Source organism: Protopterus annectens, chromosome 6.part0, assembly GCF_019279795.1.
Source record: "Protopterus annectens isolate FY-2018-M chromosome 6.part0, PAN1.0, whole genome shotgun sequence".
NCBI classification, from domain to species: Eukaryota; Metazoa; Chordata; order Ceratodontiformes; family Protopteridae; genus Protopterus; species Protopterus annectens.
In genome coordinates, this window is record NC_056737.1 from 1,666,495,988 (window position 1) to 1,666,517,402 (window position 21,415).

At 42.9% G+C, this 21,415-nt stretch overlaps 1 protein-coding gene across 2 annotated transcripts in view; it reads right to left on the bottom strand.

Moving 5' to 3' along the window:
* The window catches only part of INTS7 (integrator complex subunit 7), a 1,158,789-nt gene that overhangs the window by 597,148 nt on the left and 540,226 nt on the right, over nucleotides 1-21,415 (bottom strand). Inside the window, exon 11 of one of the 2 annotated variants that reach the window (XM_044075075.1) lies at nucleotides 2,165-2,203. The exons of the other annotated variant lie outside the window; for it this stretch is intronic. Coding sequence (XP_043931010.1) covers nucleotides 2,165-2,203 — 39 coding nt within the window. The remainder of the gene's footprint in view (nucleotides 1-2,164; nucleotides 2,204-21,415) is intronic. 2 annotated transcript variants of the gene reach the window in all.

Sequence of the window (21,415 nt, forward strand, 5' to 3'; positions counted from 1 at the left end):
TAGGTACAAATCTATACGCTGATTAACATAAAATTTACATACATAATTATGTAACCCCAACCACTACATTGGAATTGTGGGGATATCAACTTTCAAATGCAAATTGAAGAACAGACAACCAAAATATGGCCCCAGAGACCCAGACCCTGCAGTAAATGGTAAACATTTTCTTTTAAATGTGTAGTAATGATGTTTTCTGGGAAGGAAGAAGATTAATAACCTTAGGATTTTGTTTTCGGTGACTTGTAGTATGTGGGTTTTAAGGTAAAAGTAGGGCATTTAATGGTAGGCAGTACTCTAATCTTAGCAAAAGAATACTATAGTTTGCTAGGATCTCCAAAAGTCATTCTTCATGGCCTTCTAATCATAGCGTAGCTACAGTTTGTGCTGCTGGGGCTGTCCTTGAGTTTTCAAATCACAGCCCCCTTGCACACGAGACATACATATGTTCTTTGATACACCTTCCTGATTGTATTAAATTATATTCCTAATATAATACACTACAGTTGTTAGAGGGGGGTTTAAATGTATTGTTTTCAACATTTTTCCAGTAAACAATGAAATAAAATATATGCAACAATAATGACAAAACTGCCAAACTCAGAACATGTCCATCGCAAAAGTCTACTCAGACTTCTAAAATCCACCAGTATCAGTAAATATGCACAATCTCTGCAGAAGTAAAAGTCATCTAAATAATTCCCCATTAAAAAGATCTATAACTAATGAACAGTTTGCTGCTAGCAAACTTTATATTTCATTGTTTCATCTACAAATAAAGTGCCTGTTGCCCTTACGGAATAAATTGCCTATATTACATTAAAATGATAAACTAGTAATATTGCAACATGGAATGGATGGCAAACTGATAACAGGTTTATAGTTACTAGTTATCACCACCAAAGAGCACATTTTCAGGACTGCAGAATCCACCCCCTTTAGAAGTACAACACAGTACAGTGTCAGCAATGCATCTAAATATTGTGGGAATAGAACCCACAGCCTTCTGCATCAAAGGCAAGCATTCAACCTATTATGCTATTAACAATGCAAGCATACTCAGCATAAGCAGCACTAACCTTCTCTTCCCCTGAAGCTGTTCACTCCTTATAAAATCCATTAGACACTCAACTATCTCTCTCAACTTTGCACAAGAAGAAATCTGAAAAAAGCCAAAATTTATGGGGGGGGGGACAAAAGCCCAAAAACCAGGGGCACATTTTAAACATTGCTTGTATAATCTTGGAAAGTTGCTAGAATAAAATGTGTTACTAGTTAACACTGTGCATTTCACTGCCTGCCAAGTCTTGAACAGAGGACTTTGTGTACTACAGAGCAACATACCACTATACAAAATAAGCTGTTTTTGAAAGATAGAAAGACTGAAACTTAAATGGCTATCATTTAGTAAATTCAGTTCTCACCACAGCTCTCAACCTCTTAGCACAAAACACCTAGATAAAGCCAATAATAGGGGAATACATGCCCCAAAATAAGGACAAATTTCAAATATAGATCTTATAACTTGGAAAATTGCTAGAATAAAAGGTCTGTGTTACCATGCATTTTCTGAAGAAATGAAGTCTGAAATTTAAATGCCTGTCATTATTTATTAAATTCACTCCTTCACTGATTTGCCACAAAATCCAGGAAACACAGATTTTATAAGAAACAGAACAAAAATATGAGGCAAAAACCTGGTAAGTGGTGGTGAATAGGGAATTCAGGCTTTTCCTACCTGCTCCAAAGGTACAGGGTTTGAGGTTGGGTAGCTCTAGCCACCAGATACAGTTATCTGGGGCATTTTACACACACACACACACACACACACACACACACACACACACACACACACACACACACACACACACACACACACACTCACTCTAAAGCAGACTAAAAAGGAAAACAAGCAGCCTATCCATAAAACACATACCTTTGAATATTGAAAACAAGCCATGAATATGATGTAAGCAGCGCCTTGAATAAGCAACTTGCAGTGCATGAGCCCCCTGAATATAACTGAAAATGAGCCTTGATTCCCTTGAATAAGCACGCACACCATTTGAAAACAACAAGCGTAAAGCAGCCTTAAAAGGAAAATGAGCAAAGCAGTCCAGCCGTAACGGATGTCTCTTGCAGTGAATATATATAAAACACATACCTTTGAACAGCCTTGAATAAGCAACTTGCAGCACGAGCCCTGAATATAATTGAAAACAAGCCTTGAATAAGCAAAGTAGCCTTAACGAACATTCCTTCCCTTGCAGCACATGAGCCCTGAATATATAAAACACACACACCAAGTTTGAAGAAAATTGAAAACAAGCCTTAATATGATGTAAGCAGTAAAGCATCTTTGAAAACGAGCCTTGAATAAGTAACTTGCAGCACATGAGCCCTGAATATAATTGAAAAGCAGCCTTAACGGACATTCCTTCCCTTGCAGCACATGAGCCCTGAATATATAAAACACACACACCAAGTCTGAAGAAAATTGAAAACGAGCCTTAATATGATGTAAGCATCAAAGCACCTTTGAAAACAAGCCTTGAATAAGCAACTTGCAGCACATAAGCGCAGAATATATAAAACAAAATTGAAAATGAGCCTTGAATATGATGTAAGCAGCAATGCAACTTTGAAAACAAGCCTCGAATAAGCAACTTGCAGCACATAAGCGCTAAATATATAAAAAAAAAACACACACCTTTGAAAACGAGCCTTAAATAAGCAAAGCAGCCTTAACGGACATTCCTTCCCTTGCAGCACATGAACCCTGAATATATACAACACAAAGTAGCATACACACACACACACACACACACACACACACACACACACACACACACCTCTGAATAAACGGAGCCTTGAATTAACAATTCTGAACCACATTCCTTTCCCAATTGCAGCATTGCTTATGGAAGAAAAAAAACTGCTCGTCCAGCACACCACCATATCTTCTCCAATCCTCACTTGAAAGCAAAGCAGTTTAACAACTATTTCCTTGCACTGCAGCAGGAAATGCTTGCACCGCACTTCATCCCTAGAGCTCAATTCTGACAGGCTGGAAGTCTGTTCACGGAGCAGATGTAATCTCATGCGTGACGACATCAGGTCAAAAACAAAAATTTAAAAAATACAGCTGTGAAACTCATAAATTAAGGGGTGCCACTCGGGAATCGTGGCACCCCATTATTTGGACCTCAAAATTGGTAAAAAAACAAGAAATTCTGCAAGGTTGAGAGGTATGACACACACTCAAAACTCAGAACTGAAGTGCCCAGGAGAACTAGAGCAACCCCAGGATAGAGGAGGATATGTACATCCAGGAAGGAAGCACAGAAAGAACTAGGACAAGAAAGGAAAATAACTTTCTGCCAGTAGTGTGTTCTCAACAAAAAAGAGGGGAAAGGGGGCAGGAGGGACTGAATACTGCAACAGTGAAAAGTAGGACATCTACTGTAATGGTAAGATCTTACGCAATTGGGCTATATCCTTGCTTATAGGTTCATAGGTAGGTACTAGGCTATCGGCCCAAGGGCCTACATAAGCCTAGCCAACAAGGTTCCCTGGCTTACGCCACCCAAGAAAGTTATTTTCCTGTGCCACTGTCGAGCAGAGACACAGAAGTGATTCCCCGGGGTGTATTTCCTATTTCCCATCCACTCATCAAGATTTTGATTGAAGAGTGCTAATGAAGAACTTTGCTTGACATAGATGGGTAGCCTGTTCCAGAGTATGGGAAGTCTCTGGGACAGGAATCTATCCCTCCAGCATGTCCTGCTTATTGTGGTGACATGGTTTAGGTCCCTAGAGCGTGTAGCTCAGAGGGATTGGGATTTCTTTAGGTGTAGCATGTCCAACAGCTCTGGGTTTGACATAGCTTTATATGTTAGGCACAGATCACCTCAGAGTAGGCGATATGCTACGGAGTAAAGCTGGAGTTTTTTGAGGCGGTCAGTGTAGGGCATTTGTTTGAGGCCAGTAATCCTCTTTGTGAGGTACTTCTGTGGCCTTTCCAGCTGCTGCAGATGTCTTGTGAGGTACATTCCAAAAGGGGTGTTGTACTCTATAATGGGTCTAATGAGTGTCGAGTAGAGTGGAACAATGACCTCTTTTTTTTCTGGATGAGAACCCTTTCATGATGAGGTGTGCCACGTAGAAGAACTTCCTGACTACTGTGGCGATGTGGCTATCAAAGGAGAGACTACTGTCCACCTGGGTCCCAAGGTCTCTTATCACACATTCGGTGTTAAGTAGATTGTTGCCTATGTGGTAGTTCATGGGTACAGAGTTTTTACCAAAGGGGATGACACTGCACTTTTTGGCATTGAGCTTGGGGTCATGGCTCTGACACCAGGCATCTGTCTCAGTGAGGCTCTTCTGTAGGATTCCACATCATTTGGGGACTTGACTATGGCTCCTAGTTTGCAGTCATCTGCGAACTTCGTTAGCCAGAGGCCTTCTGTGTTAGCCTTTTCTTCAGAGAAGTAGATACCAAACATTTCTTCAGAGAAGTAGATACCAAACAGGAGAGGTCCCAGGACAGAACCCTGTGGTACTCCACTTGTCACTGCTTTGAGGTCAGATTTGGAGTCTGCAACTTTTACAGTGTGTGTTCTGTCAGTGAGCCAGTTGGCAACGTATCTTGTGACGTAGGGATTTATACCAGTTTAGCTATAATTCCAGAATGGGGGATGGTGTCGAAAGCCTTGGTGAGGTCAAGATAGGCTGTGTGAGCCACATTACCCGAATCCATGGCTTTGGTGACTGCCTAAAAGAAGTCAATCAGGTTCAGGAGGCATGATCTGCCTTTCACAAACCCGAACTGGGTGGAATCTAGAGTCTGGAGGTTACCAATGTCTTTTTTTATGAGTTCCATGGCCTTGCAGACCAGGCTCGTCAGGCTAATAGGTCGATAGTTCTCAGGATCAGTGGTGGCCTGATGCAAGGTTATTATTGAACATAGTGCTTAAGTGGGGAGCCAGTTTGTTCAGAAGTTCGTGTAAAATGCAGCCTGGGATGTTTTTCGGTCCCATGGATGCTGCGTTTTTGGCTTTAGAAAGTGCAGCTTTTACCTGCGTAGTTGTGATTACAGGGACTCTGCATTCTTCCTGTATAGATATGGGCCTTTTAGGGGATGAGAGGTGGGGTAAAGTTAGCACTGAACCTGTCTGCCAGGATGTTGGCATTATCAGTTGGTTCTGTAATTTTCATGCCTTTGTGCTGTAACTCAGAGCAGATCTGGGTTTTGCCATCTAGATTCTTGACATAGCTATAGAATGCTTTGTGGTTGTCCTTGGATTTATTAGCAATTTTGTTTTCGTAGCTAACTTTGGAGGATCTTATAAGGGATCTCAGCTTCTTACTGAGGCTGACCAGGGAGCTCCTCCACTCATGGGATTTTACTCTCTTTTGCAACAGTTTCTTCCTTCTGTTGTACAGTTTGTTTATGGCAGGGGACCTCCAGATTGGCTTTCTTTTTTTGGAGGATAGCATCTTGGTTCTGTTTGGGATAGCACGATCCATGCACTCATCTAAGTGCTTATAGAGTGCATTTGTGTAGGATTCAGCAGTTGCAACTGTATTGTCCATCTGCATGGGTGTCATGAAGTTCACCACTTCTGTCTTAAGAAGCATGAAGTTGGCTTTGGAGAAATTTTTTACTGTGGTTTCCTTAATGGAGTGTGGGGGCGGGATGTGGATATCAAGAGTGATAAGCTTATGGTCGGATCGGACCAACGAGGAGTTGACTTCAGGTGTGGAACACCAGTCACTCATGTTGGTAATGATTAGGTCTACGATATTGTTGCCCCTGGTGGGGGTGTGGATAAGTTGATCTAGGGCATTGGAGTTTATGAATTCCAGAAAGCATTGAGCTAAGGAGTTGGTACACGAGTAGTTTTCCCAGTTAATGGTGGGGTAGTTGAAGTCACCCATTATTATGGTGTTTGGTTGAACCCTAATATTTTCCAGTACACCAAGAAAAGAGGAGTGGGAAAACTGGGGCATGGTGGGGGATCTGCAGCAAGCTACAATTTGGATTGCAGTTTTGCCCAGAGTTAGTTGCACTTGGATAACCTCGGATGCATTATGCTGAGCAACTAGCCTGGAGGTGTGGATATCCTTAATGAATATGGACACACCTCCGCCTTTGGTGTTTCGGTCCAGGTTACATGGCCAAAAAGTGTGGTATGAGTTATAGCCTGGTAGTGCAGGGGTGCTCTCTGGAGCCTTGAACCAGGTCTCAGTCACTGCACAGATATCAATGTTCTCCATTTTAAGGAGTGCCTCGAGTGAGTGCATTTTGATATTTAGACTTCTAGCATTGAGTAGCATTACCCTCAGTTTTTGCTTGCCTGTTCCTGTTACGAAGGTGAATTTGTTATTTGAACCCTGCCTAAAAAAGGCACTAGAGGGGCAGCAAGAGCCTTAGCCAGTATCCAAAATCCCAGGGGTGACAGGTGCAGGCAATCTGTGGCAAAGCATCATGGTCTGTCGACCATGTCATCCCAAGCAGACAGATACTGGATCCCCTTAGAATGACACCAGAAGCTTAGCCAATTGTTGAAGTCAATCATTTTGTCCTTGTACTGTGGTATCATTCTGGGCGATGACAGAATGCTACTCAGGGCTAGGGTCATACCTGCCTGGGCTACAAGATCAGAGAGCTCTTCCATGTCTCTTTTCATGTAGTCCAGGGATGTACGTCTCAGGTCAATCACACCAACATGGACAATGACAGAGTCATATTTGTACTTGTTGTGGAGTGACCTGAGTGCATGGATTATGTGGCGGATCCTAGCACCCGACAGGCAGCTGACAGTAACCTTCTCCTTGTTTAGCCTGGTAAGTGGGACATCAGTATGCCTGACTATAGAGTCACCTATGACTAGTGTGTTGGGTACGTTGTTTTACCTTATTGGCTGTGGTTGGGTGGCACACTGAGTCTGTGGGCTATGTGTCATTTGGGTTGTGTTGGGGGATGGAAGTTGCTTGCGTTTCTGCTTTGGAGGTCTTTGTTGCTTAGACAGATTATTATTGAGAGCCTCTGCGAATGTTTTTGTGTTACTATGTGTGGATTTTGGTTATGTAGATTTAGTGAGACTATGTGATGAGTGTGGTGTGGTACAAATGTTTACCTTCTCCTCATGACTGTCAAGTTCAGTCTTGGTTGAAAGAGCTTTACCTCCAGTTTGGCTGGATAAGTGCATCTCTCACAGGTTGTAGTGTTGGGTGGTAGGAGAGGGTTGTCTGTGTACATGAGGCAATTTCTACATTGCCTCAAGATGCCCAGATTCATCAGATAGACAGGAGAGAACGCTGGGAGCTGACCCTTGGATATGCCTGAACAAAAAACTATCTTCCTCTAGATAAGTGAGGAAAGTGAGTACAAGAGCTGTTTTTCTCTAAGCAAGTGAGAAAAGTAAGTACAAAAACTGTTTTCCTCTAGGTAATGAGGAAGACTGAGTGCTTTAGTAATTAGCAGGAGCGGCCTTAGGTCAACTGGTGCCCTAGGCAAAAGGGCATCACGGTGCCACCCCACCTCACCACCCAGTGCCCACATCCTGGTCTACCTACATTAAATAAATACTGAAAAAGCGCCCCTGCTAGAGCAGCATCATAGGTGACCACCTAGTTGGCCTATGCCTAAGGCCGGCTATGGTAATTAGTAGCTTACTTTAGTGCTTACAAGTTCTGAACAAGTGCTGAGCATGAATAAGCAAATTTAAGTGTTAAAACTAAGAATCTGTATGTGCACTAGACAAGTTACAGGACAGAAACAAGTGCAAATGCAGGCTTTCAAATCAGAAAGTTGACAGAGATGGAAGATTGCCCAAACATCCGATAACTACAATTTCTGGGCCAGAACCACTCCTTATGTGGTAGACAGGTTATCACTCCCACTGATAAGCTAGAAGGCTTCCCTCCAACACAGAAAGGCTTGGGGGCTCAGAAGCTTACATACAGTCCTGGATACAGCAAATCTGTATCTGGAATACTAGTTACAGGAAAGGTAGGAAACAGGCTTACAGTTTTTTTTTTCTTACAGAAAAGTAGCAAAAACAGTAGTAAAAACAATTCACATGCAGTGCATGCTAGCACACACAAGTATGCAGCAATATTAGACCAAACACAGTTTAAAAAATGCAATTAAATTAAAAAGGACTAAAAGCAAGTGCAGAAAGAGTTTATTAGGTAGAATGTGGTATAGAGATGGGACTGGGGGAGTGTCCCAGATCAAATCTACAGTGGAGTGGGCAACTGCAAAAGCCACAAAATTCAAACCAAAAATAGGGAGGCTGGGTGGGACCAAATAGAGATCTAAGCAACAACTAACAGTACAAACTTTAAAACCAAAAAAATATACTCAACTTTGTATATTTGCCAATCAGTCTCTCAGAACAGTGAGACAACAGTTTCAACAGAGATCTAAGCAACACTTAAACTCTATAACCAAAAAATATATACTCAGCTCTGTATATTTGCAGATAGTCTGTAAAGCAGTCTCTCAGAACACAGGTTCCAGCAATTTGAATGCAGCTGTTACTATACCAACTGAAGACATGGTAGAAAATGGGGGTGGGGCTGGCGAAAACTGTTTCAACAGAGATCTAACCAACAACTAACAGTACAAACTTTAAAATCAATAAAATATACTCAGCTCTGTATATTTGCCGATCAGTCTCCCAGAACAGTGAGACAACAGTTTCAACAGAGATCTAAGCAACAATTAAACTCTATAACGAAAAAATATATACTCAGCTCTGTATAATTGCAGATAGTCTGTAAGGCAGTCTCTCAGAACACAGGTTCCAGCAATTTTATCATTATCATTGTTACAGTATTCATTACATGTGGGAGATTACTAAAGCAACTGCAAAGGATGGGAGGAAGAAGGCATAGAGGAACCTTGCACAAACCCATGAAGGATAGCCTTGGCAAATCCTGCCCTGTCTCTGGAAATGACATCCAACTTAATAATGCTTACTAAAAGTGCAGACAAAGGACCACATAGCAGCTTCTAGAATGGATCTAGTATCAAGACACTTAAAGAAAGCTCCAGAAGACGCTACTGCTCTTGTAGAATAAGCTCAAACTGAAGCTAAAAGCTTTTTTTTTTTTTTTTAACCAAGAAAAGAATAATGAAAAGAAATGGCCTTAGAAACCCAGGAGGAGATGGTTTGCATAAAATGTCCTGGTATTAAAAGAAACAAAAGGCTGCTCAGATTTTTGGATAGCATTCGTCTTATCCAAATAACAGCTCAGCTGTCTATGTAAATCCAAGGTGTGAAACACCTTCGCACTAGCAGATTGTGGAGAAGGAAAAAAGGAAGACAGTAGGATAGTCTGAATGAGGGACAGTTCATTAACCACCTTAGGTATAAATGAAGGATTAGTATATGCAGAGACATCCTATTAAAAAGGAATGACCTGCCATTACAGCTTGAAGTTCAAAACTCTCTTGGCTGAAGTAAAGCCACCAACAGAACACTGTTCCAGGTGCAATGTTGCATGAAAGAAGAAAAAAGTGGGCTCAAAAGGAACCCGACTTTGTTTTTCAAAGACAAAATTAAGGTCCCAAGAGGGAAGAATATGTTTTCCTGGGAGCCTGGTATGAAAGATGCCTTTAAGGAACTGTTTGACCTCAAAAGGAGGCCAACAGTGGGTTCAAAAGCAGACAAGCAGAGATTACTGACAGGTGATCTTTAACAGAAGAATATACTAGGACAGCATGGATTAGTTCATCCAAGTAAGAAAAGACAAAAGGGACCACTACTGAAAAGGGACTGTGGTGAAGCACGGGACACCAAACAGAAAATCTTTTCCATTTAGTCACATAGGCTTTTCTGGTAGTGGGGTTTTCTGGCATCCTGCAGAGTGCTAACCATGTCCTCAGAAAAGTGAAGTCTAAAGGGAATCAAAACTCTCTCACCCAAAGCATCAAATGAAGAGTGGATAAGTGAGGGTGAATGAAAGGACCCCTCGTCTTGTATGAGAAGATCCATCTGGTGAGGTAACTTAAGATGATTGCCCTTGACCAAATGAAAGAGAAGGGGGAACCAGTGCGGTCTGGAAAAAAAAGACAGTCACTAGCAAGATTCTGTGGGAGTCCTTTGTGATTTTGAGCAGAAACCTGGGAAGCATGAATGAAGAGGATAAGCATACAGGAAAATTTCCTGCTAAGAAAAGGGCATTGCGCCCACCTTCCAAGTAAGAAGACTTGTGACTCTGGAACAGAATCAAGGAAGCTGTCTTTTCAGAGGGGAGACAAAAAGATCCAGTTGAGGAATACCGCACTAATGTACAATGTCCAGAAACACCTCTCTGTGAAGCATCTAATTGCGAGGTTGGGTCCTGGACCTACTCAAATTGTGCTACAATACTGTGTTCTAAAGGGATGTAGACCACCTGAAGAGTTATCTGATGGCTGACAGCAAAGTGTCAGGCCTGAAGAGGTAGTGTGAAAGATAAGACTTTGAACCCCACTGTTTGTTGATGTATCAAATGACTGTGGTATTGTCTGTAAGGACCTTTATAGGGCCTGGAGCCCAAAGGAAATGGAATGCCTGTACAGCAAGAAAGAGTGCCCTCATCTCTTTTATGTTGATGTGGTCTGACCTCTGATGATGAGGCTAGAAACCCTAAACCCTCAAACTGTTGGAAAAGGCTCCTCACCACTGATTGGAAGCATCTGTGAAAGGCGCTTGAGTAGGGTAGGAGTCTGAAAAGCCAGGTTTAAATTGAGAGAAATCTGACGAATACACCAATGAAACTTGAGACAGGGTAGTAAACGGAACTGTAAACTCCAGAGGGTGGCAATGCTGGAGCCAAAATGTTTTGAGATACCACTGAAGCTTTCTCAAATGAAGCTTGGCAAAACAAATTATGGGGATGGTAGCCATGAATCCCAAGGTGCTGAGAGGGAAAGGGGAAGCAGAGACTAGAAGTAGGCTGTTAGACACAGAACCTTGGGAGAAAGAAGAGTGGCCAACACTGGAATGGTCTGGGGTCTGCAACCCAGAAAAATGTGGTCTTGAGAAGAAGTCAGAACTGACTTCTTAAGATTGATGGTGAATCCCAAACTGAGCAGAAGGACCATGGTAAAGTGTAAATCATGACGTAGCCATGATTGGATGGGAGCCCGAAGAAGCAGGTCATCCAGATATGGGAATATCTGCATTTCCCAAACCCTGCAAAAGGCTATTACAGGGTCAGACATTTGGTGAATAGCCTTAGGGCTGTAGAAAGACCAAAGGGCAAAGCTGAGAACTGAAAAGGAGAGGAAGAGACAGAAAATGTAAAAACTTCCTGAGGAGATGGTGAACAGGGATACGAAGACAGACATCCTTTAGGCCTAGAGTGACCAATAATGCCTGGGGAAGCAAGATGGAAAGCAGAGTCTGGAAGGAAAGCATCCAGAAAGAAGGACTCTTAAGAAAGTATAGGTCTATGATAGGTCTCTATGACCCCTCTTTTCTGGGAACCAGAAACATCCTGTAATAAAATCTTGTTCTTCGTTGGGATTCTGGAACAGACTGGATGGTTCCTAGACCTAACAGATCGTGCAAGACCCCGGATAAGTGAGGAGACTGGTCTGGTACAGACTGATAAAGACCTAAAAAGAGAGGAAGGGATTTACATACTATAAAATAACAGCGACAGAAAATGGAAGGTACCCAAGAGTCTGAAGTAATCTGTTACCATACAGGAATGGACCAGGGAATCTGACCAAGGGGGGGGAAATGTCAGATAAAGGTAGACTTGTCCTAAAAAGCGGGCTTTTTATTCTTAGAAGTCTGTGTGGATTTATTAGAAAAGGTGCTTAGAAATCCTTTTTTTTCCTTTAGAAGGCTGACGAGGTTGCTTACGAACAAAAGCAGATTTATAAGGATAATTTCTCTGAAATCTGGATATTGGAGAAACAAAAAATTGTTGAAGGTCCTGCATAACTTTAACTTTGTCCTGTACAGTCTTAAACAGGTCAGCAGCAGCAGCCATACCAAAAAATTTTGGTTGTCCAAACATGGATCCATAAGCTTGACCTTAATAGCAGGCAAGGTCTGTATGCATTGCCAAGAGTACCTTCTCATAACTGAACCTGAAGCAGCAGCTCTTAAGGATGCATCAGCTGCATAACTACATTTGACAGAATGGCAAGCCACCTGCAAAGTGGAACTCAATAAGGAAAGGGCAGTAGTCATGCTTTCAGAGTCAAGTAGGTCTAACAAGACCCCCCCCTCAAGTTGAGACAAAAATAGCCCAGAACATACCCAACAATAAGGGTCAGATAATTTACGGCCCTAAAGGCTAAAGTATCAGAAGTATAAGCTTTTTTTCCCAGCCTCTCCATAGCCCAAATGTCTTTGTCAAAAGGAAAAAGTCTGGAAGAGGATAAAAGCATGGATGACTTTATCCACAGAAACTGAGACCAGATCATGATCTAATGAAGGACATTTATAAACCTATTTAAGGCCTCAGGCACCTTATAAAAGCAATCAAGCTTCTTGGGGGCCAGAGGTTTGGAATCAGGAGAAAAAGCAGCAGCTGCAAACATATCCAGCAAGGAAGCCAGAAAGTACAGTTGTGTACACTTACCATAAATGTAGATGTTAGAGTGTTATTCACTGTTGCAGCCATCACACTTGGGTTATCTGCCTGCAGGTAGCCCTCAGTCGGCCCAAATATCAGAGACATAGTATTTCTGCATCGGATGCTGTCACTCCAGGACTGATGTCAGGTCGTCAGGGGTATAAAAACAGGTAGCCAATGCCATTACATCAATTTTTCTTGCCCCAAATGTCAGGAGCCCCCCAAATAGGGAGCCAAGTTATGGTGGAGAAAACAACACCAGTACAAAGTAATTACCAATACCCCTGAAAGGGGTGAGTACTGGTCATAGAGAGGAGAGAGTGAGAGAGAGAGAAAAACCAGGGGGCTGGAGGGAGGGAGGGAAACCAGGATTGCAACAGTGAATACACTCGAACAGCTACATTTATGGTAAGTGTACACAACTGTACTATGTTCTTTGTGTTTCACTGTTGCAGTCATCACACTTGGATGGATTCCCAAAGCTGAAGAAGGGTGGAGGCAGTCAAGAATAGTTTGGGCTGGCTAGTATGCCTTGCAGGACTGCTGTTGCAAAACCTGCCCTGGATTTGGAAAAGATAGCCAGGTGGTAATGCTTGGTGAAGGTGTGTACAGAACTCCAGGTAGCAGCTTCCAGGATGTCCCTGGTAGGGACTCCACTGAGAAATGCTGTAGAGGTAGAAGTTGCCCTAGTGGAATGTGATCCAACCCCCTGAGGGGTTGGTTTCCCAAGGTGCTTGTAGCAGAAATGGATGCAGTGTGCTATCCATTTGGAAACTGTTTGTTTTGAAATGGCCTTGTCCTATGCCCCTGTTGCAAAGCTGACTAGTAACTGGTCAGATTATCTGATGGGCTTAGTCCTATCAAGGTAGAATCTGAGCCGTCTGTGCACATCCAAGGAGTGCAGGATCCTTTCCCCTTTATTCTAAGGATTAGGGAAGAAAGATGGCAAATGGATGGATTGGTTTAGAGTAACTCTGGACACCACTTTAGGCATAACGGAAGGGGGGGTTCATATTATAAGCACGAAAACTGAATCGCTCGAACACCTACTGAGCGACACGGAAAGAGCGAATAATCACAATATCGAAGGTATGAATGGAAACCGCTGTAGGGAATTCTTCCTTTTGCTTCAATGGAGTGCGATCTCGGAGTTGGTATATTTAAGTAGGGGGGGGGTGGGAGGGGGGTGCAGGGGGCTTGCCCCCCTGCATACAACAGTTAGTGACAGTATTTGTTTGTTGGTTTTGTCGTGTTTGGGATTCGATGTTTTGGGCTTTCGCTCAATAGGTGTTGGCGAGATTCAGTTTTCGTGCTTATAATATGAACCCGTTAGTCCTGAGGGAAACCCTGTCAGCATGGAAAATAATGAAGGATTCCACAGCCATAAGTGCTTGCAGCTCAGACACTCTTCTACCTGAAGTGATGGCCAGAAGCAAGGCCGTTTTCCAAAAGAGGAATTTTAACTCTGCTGACGCTTCAGGTTCAAAGGGGGGGGGTGAGCTTTTCCAGTACAAAGTTAAGGTCCCAAGCAGGGGTAGGTGCTCTCCTAGGCGGCCTTAATTTGTTTGCCCCTCTCAGGAACTGTTTGATAAGAGGGTGGGAGAAGTGAGGTGGCTCCATGTTGTAATGAGCCGAAATGGTTGAGGCATGTATCTTAATGGAGGAGAAGGACAGGCTTCTGTGGAGTAGATCTGCTAAGTAATCCAGGATTAGAGGCAGGGAGGGCAGAGTTGTGTCCTCTCCTTTAGATTGAATCCAGGAGTACTACCTTTTCCACTTATCAGCATAGGATTTCCTTGTACTGGGTCTTCTGGCTTCAAGAATGACTTCCAGCACCTGTTTGCTTAGGGTTGCTGGGGGAGAATTCAAGGAATAAGCCAGGCTGCAAGACATAGAGTTTGCAGTAGTGGATGCAAAATCTGTACCTCCTGCTGAAAGAGCAGGGTTGGGTTCTGGTGTATGTGCCATGGTGGCACCAGTGACAGGCTGCGCAGCAGTGGGTACCAGTGCTGGCGTGGCAAGTCCGGGGCAATCAGAATTGTCCTTGGTCTGTCCTGTCTTATCTTGAGTAAAACTCTTGAGAGAAGAGAGAAGGGGGAAAGGCATAGACAGAGATTTACCCACTGAAAAGAAAGAGCATCCACTTTTCAGGCCCTGTTGTGAGGGTTCCTGGTGCAAAATTTGCTGAGCTGGTGGTTGTAGGGGGAGGCAAAGAGATCCACCTCTGGGGTCCCCCATTTCTGAATCAGAAGATTGAAGGTGCTGGGCTCTAATTGCCACTTGTGTGGGTCTAGGAGATTTCTGCTTAAGTCGTCTGTCATTGAGTTTTGTTTCCCTGGCAGGAATTGAGCTTGCACATGGACTTGGATGTCCAAGGCCGTGTTCCACAGGGCCATGGCTAACCTGCAGAGTGGGTACGAGTGGGTTCCCCTCTGCTTGTTGACGTACCACATAACTGTGTTATATGTTTTTATTAGAAGTTGTCCTGGAAAGAGTAGGGATCTGAAAGCTGTCAGGGTACTCTGCACAGCTAGCATCTCTTTCTGGTTGATGTGCACATGAATTTGACTTGGGCTCCAGTGGTCCTGAATGCATTTGCTGTCCATGTGTGCTCCCCAAGCATAATCTGATGCGTCTATGGTTAGGGTCTGGGCGGCGAGGAGTTGAGTAAAGGGCAGTCCCTTGTTGTGGTTATATGCTTCTGCCCACCAAAGGAACTCTGTCCTTAGATAGGGTATGACAGGAATGACTGTTTCCAGGTCCTGAGAATGTTGGCACCAAAGACTTTTTAAGTATCACTGAAGTTTCCTTGTATGCAATCTTGCATATGGAATTAGCAGTATACATCAGGCCATGAACCCTAGGTCCTGCAGTACTTTTCTTACGGATAGCTGGGTTCTGGTGGCCATTTGTTTGAAGTAGGCTGTCAGACAGACTTGTTTTTCTGAAGTGAGGAATGCCATCTGGGATGCTGTATCCAAGCTTGCTCCCAGGAATGCAATCTTTTGACTAGGTACCAATTTTGATTTATTTTTGTTGATGGTGTACCCCAAAGAAGTGAGAAGGTTTCTCACAAATGTCAGGTGCTGCAACAGCAATTCCTGACGGTCCGCCTGAATCAGGCAGTCGTCCAAGTACAGGTAAATTTGGATATTTCTCTGCCTGCAGTAAGCAAAGGCTGGAGCCAGGCATTTTGTGAATACTCTGGGCGCAGTTCATAAGCCAAAGGGAAGTGCAGAGAGCTGACAATGCATAGATCCGGCCCTGAAGCATAGATATTTCCTGTATGACTCCCTTATAGGGGTGTGTAGATAGGCTTCTTTTAAGTCTAGGGTGACTAAACAGGCATCTTTGGCTAGCATAGGTAGAAGCTGTTGCAGGGTAAGCATTTTGAATTTTGGTACCACCAGGAAGGTGTTGAGAATTGAAAGATCCAGGATTGGGCGCGAAGGGCCCTCTTTTCTGGGTACCAGGAAGAGTCTGGAATAGAATCCTTGACCTATCTGTTTTACTGGAACCGGCTGAATAGCTCTGATGGAGAGCAGGGAAAGAACTTGGCTTTGAGCTTCTGCCCACTGGTTTGGAGGAAGATCTGGGAACCCTCTTGGGGCTGGCAGTGAGTGGAAGTAAAATTTGTACCCCTGGGATACAATGTTGAGGACCCATCTGTCTTTTGTGATGGACATCCAGTTTTTTCTATGAAGGGCAAGTTTTCCTCCTAGGGTCACCAGCAATTGGGCAGGGATGGGGAGTGGAGTAGAGAAGTCACTGTGAGTTTTTTCCGTAAGGAGGTGGCTTACCACTCCCTGCTTTGGAGGTGGGAGCACTCCATTGCTTAGATCTCTGCATACCCTGAGACTGTAGTCTGGGTGGTCTGTTTTTCCTGGGTCTGGCTTAAGGTGGACTGGAGGGGGCTGGAAAGGAGCAGTGTTTGGAAGGGCAATGCCTACTGAATCTAGGGGGTTGCACTTTTAAGAATTCTTTAACAGAATGCATAGACTTAGCTTTTTCTTCCATCTTAAGAACCTCTTCTGCTTTGGTGCCAAACAAACTGTCCTTGTTTAAAGGAGTGTCTAGTAACTTTGATTTGACATGGTCTGGCAAAGTCTGCTCCTTGAGCCAAGCATGTCTTCTCAGTACAGAACCAGTGACTGCTGCCCGGCAAGATGCTTCTAGGGCATCAAAGCCACACTGCAAAGTATGCTTGCTGATTTGGCTTGTAGAGTGCATAAGCTCCTGCAATTCTTTATTTTCTGCACAGTCTGTAAAGGTAGCCACCTTTTGTTTAATAAGTTCCATAATATGTTGCTGGTACTTCAGCATGTGAAACTAACAATTCAAAGCCCTAACAGCAAGAGTTGCAGAGGTATATACCTTCTTACCCCATCTGTCCAAAGCTCTGGAATGCCTGTCTGAAGGGGTGGGATTCTTGGCTGTAGTTGTATTGATAACTTTAGGCCCCTGGGAAATGATCTCTGGGTCAGCAGTAGGATTCTTGAAAATAAATTTGTGAGTGTCAGGTACTCTGTAGTACCTGTCTGGTTTCCTAGGGGCAGGAGGTAAAGTATCAGGAGTAAGACTGGATTCCATAAAAAACATCACCAACAACTTCCAGGACATGGGGGGGTATTGCTAAAGGCCTGTGCTGTGGCAAATCTAGGAATTCTCTGAGTCTCTTTTTGGACTGAGGATAGTCTTGGCATTCCCAGTGGAAATGCTCTCTTAAAGTATGTAAGGTTTCACCAAAAGAAAAATTCTCTGGAGGAGAGGCAGAGGGAATGGATTCCTCTGCATCTGAATCCTCATAAACAGATAAGGGCATGTCTTCATAATCAGATACCTGAGAGTCATCGGACTCCTGGTCTGTTGAAGCTGCAGGGGACTGGTCTCTTTTCCTCTAGAAATCAACAGAGGCACAAAAAAACAAGCAAAAAAAGACCAAGCAAAAAAAGAAAAAAAAAGAACACAAGTCCCCGGACACAGTAGAATTCACTCACGGCTTTTAATACTGACAAAATAAACTGGACTTAAAGTGCTTTTCGTCTGCCCTCATAGCAGACTTCTTCAGAAGTGATTTTTTACACACACTAATAGCAGTTTAAATAATAATTAGTACCAAAAACGCGGGATAGTTAACTCATTAAAGAAACACACTCCAGATAAAACAATAAATCATACACAAACCTAAAATGTGCAATATTTACTTAATCAAATATAAAACAAATGTGTCTATAGTTTAATAAAATCTTACACATAAACACAAAAACAATACCCAATGGGATAAACCCATAAATAAACTTGCTGTTTTTCTAAACAAGCTCCCAAGATTAAAAGTAAATGCAGAAGTGTTGTATACATTTGGATCAGGCTCTTCGACTCATACAAAAGTAAATAAAATAAAATCAAATTAAACTTTCAAAAAGTTTAAATAACTCTAAAATAAACATTTTATCTCAGCAAGTTCTTCAATTAAAGAATGCTGCTGATAGAAGTAAATTCATTTAAGCCAGGAATATTATCTGCATCTAACTTAATCTGCCACTTAAGTTCTAGCTCCTCCAACTTGAGGGTAAAAGGTCCCCCTCTAATACTGTGCTCTACCTTGTCGATAGCTAGAAACTTAAACTTGTGATCACCGTTCAGGTGGATATGCTTGGCCAATGCATTATTAGGCTTATTACGATTAATGGCATACAGGTGTTCGTACATCCTATCCTGGAGCCTACATAAAAAGCAGGGCAACAGACACATCTAGCTAAGTAGACTATACCTTTAGAATTACAATTAAATTTATCCTTTAATCTGTACTTGTGACCTGCAACTGAGAATGAATTAACAGTGTCTACATATTTAAAATAATTACAGTTCTCACATTTCGATATACTACCTAATTTAAAAGGACCCAATTGTTGTCTTTCAAATAAATCCTTAAGATTTTTCCCCCGTTTGAATACTATACTTGGAGACTTACCAAAGTTGTCAAATAGAATCTGGTTACATCTAAAAAGTTCCCAATTCTTCTTCAATATATTCTTTGTATACTATACATACTCTTATATGTTCTTTTTTTGCTTGGTCTCTTTTCCTCTTAGTAGGGGAAGGCTGACATCCCCTAATTAGCATAATAAGGTCTTCTGCCATTATAAGCATTTGTCGTTGTGGCATGGGAGAAGGTGCATGCGCTTTGGTCGTTGGTTTTCTAGGTGTACCGCATACTCTAGGCCTAAAAAAACTTGGTAGTTTTAGATAAAAAAAGTCGGTCTGAGTCAAACGTCGGTTGAGTGAAGAACTGCCTCAGAAGCTGGTGCCTGCACATTGGCTGCGGACCCATCCAAGGTAGAGACATCCGTATGCTCCATACTCGAAGAAGAGTCTCGTGGCATACCAGACTCCAAATGGGTCTCGGCAGAGGCCTGCGAATCCACTGAAGCGGGCATCAGGGGCTGTGAAAGCACCTCACTGAGCGCCTGCGAACTGGCGGCTAGCTTAACGGAAGCATCGTCGGCAGCTTTGGACCTATGCGGTCTGTCTCTGTCTTTATCCTTACGTTTTTTCAGAATATCTGTAGTCGGATGGCTTACTGAAGCCATTTCGGAGTACGGAGATCGAGAACAAAAGAATTTAGTGACAATGAGAGCCCAACGATGAATGGTTCGGGCGTTGAACAAGGCACAAAACCGAAAACGAGGTACGCCGTCGTCTGGGCCTAAACAGGTGACACAGTAAGAATGAAAATCTCTGTTGTGGTATTTGCTTTCCACAGGCAAGACAATTGTTAACTTTTTCTGACAGTTAGAGCAAGAAAAAAGGACCCCCAACAGGGTACTTAGCTTTAGAAGACCAGGATTATTCAATTCGTAAATGAAAATTCAGGTAGCGTCCGACTGGCACTTGAGAACTGCTTGTGCTTTGGGCTCCTCTGCAAGAAAGACTGATGTAATGGCATCGGTTGCCTGTTTTTATACCCCTGACAGCAGTCCTGGAGCAACAGCATCCGACGCAGAAATACCAAGTCTCTGGTATTCGGGCCGACTGAGGGCTACCTGCAGGCAGATAACCCAAGTGTGATGACTGCAACAGTAAAACATGAAAAACATCTGGGGGAACAGCAGAAGGTTTAGGAGACTACATTTGTAATGGCTCACAATACCTATTTTGGATGTTAGAGACCTGCAAGCAATCCCATTTAAAATGCTCCATCATGTAAACCATCATGTCTCCAAAAGATAACTCCTCAAAGGGAGAATCACGGTTCAAGGAATCCTCTTCCTCTGTCAGTCTAAGGGTGAAGTCATTTGTGAGGAACAGGCCAAGGATTCATCTCCTGAATCCAAAGAATCAGATTCCCCAGTTCTTTTATGCTGTATTAGACCAGGTAGAAGCAGAAACTAATAATCTCTAAGGGGGTTACAAAGCAGTCAATGCACTGAACAATCCCTGGGTAAAATCCTGTCAGTCTTTATGAGGAGTTTTAGCAATGGGTGGTGTATGTTTAGTTTTCTGCTTCCTTTTCAACAGGGGTGCCAGCTTTGACCAACGTAGGAGGCTCACAGCCATGCCTGGACTCTAATGGTACCAGGAACCTCTTCTCTAACTAGAATTTGGGGAATCTTTCTAGGCCCTTTGGAAATGATCAGCCACTGTTCCCCCTCAATGCCCATGGCAGATGTTTGCACAGCGTCAGAGGATGTGCGAGAAGCTAATTCCATGCTGGTCTCCAACAGGGTCATAGCAGAGGAAAGCAGGGTCAGCAAAGTATGGTCTTCATGGTTTGAATCCACCACAAGAGAGATGTCCAGTGGAAGCTGGACAGCAGCAGAATCACACAGAGACTTTTTATTCTTCTTTTAGAAGTGTCTGTACTTCAAGGAGGGCAGATTCGGCCATGGTACCCTTGTTTAAAAGCTTAAGATGTTAGTTCTCCAGGTAGACTGACAACAAATATATATGGTAGCAAAGAGTTTTCAGAATAAAAGGCTGACAAACAGTACATTGGGTATCTTTGTGCACAGTACCTAAGCAGAACAGTCACTTCTCATATCTATCTTTATGGGGAATCTGCCTCCCACACTGACAATTTCCCTTCCTGGATGACATGAACTCCCAAATAAATACAGAGAAAAAAGGAAAGAATGGATCACAGTGGGGCACTTATCTGTAAGTGGCTCACTAGGAACCAGCTCAGCAAAAGGTGTTCAGACGGTCTGTAAAAATGCAATGTTCGGACGGATGGAAAGAAGTTCTGAGTACTGAACATATTTATGTCACCTTTATGCCCCATACCTATGTGGGGATAATATGTCTGACATACAATGCTGGAAGGATGCAAAGGCTCTGGTATATTGCCTGGACATTGGCCTATCCTTGGCAGAAGAGCCTATATGTAATGGGAACATGTGAAGGAAGGACATTTTCTACTTTGTCAGCTTTGAACATTAAGCCTTGAACACATCTTATTTCTTAACTGGCAGAAAAACATAAAACTGCATTTTTTTCTTCACTCATGAATTTTGTTCAGGTAATTACTGGACCAAAACGGTGGGGAAAAAAGCTTTAAAATAGAACCCCATAGCCTCTGGGGGATTAGTTGTCCAAAGCCTCCCATCTTAATTAATTTAGTACCAATACAGTTATTATAGTGCAGTCTTGGCCTCTTATAGTATATGTTGAAAGGATGATGAAAAAGCTGAGGAAAAATATGTCAAAAACAAAAAATAAATATTATGGTTGGTATGGGGAGGCCACTGTGAAGGAAGCACCGGAAAACTATAAGCAGTGAAGGGGATGTCACAAAGCCTTTTGTCTAGGGCTCCATGTC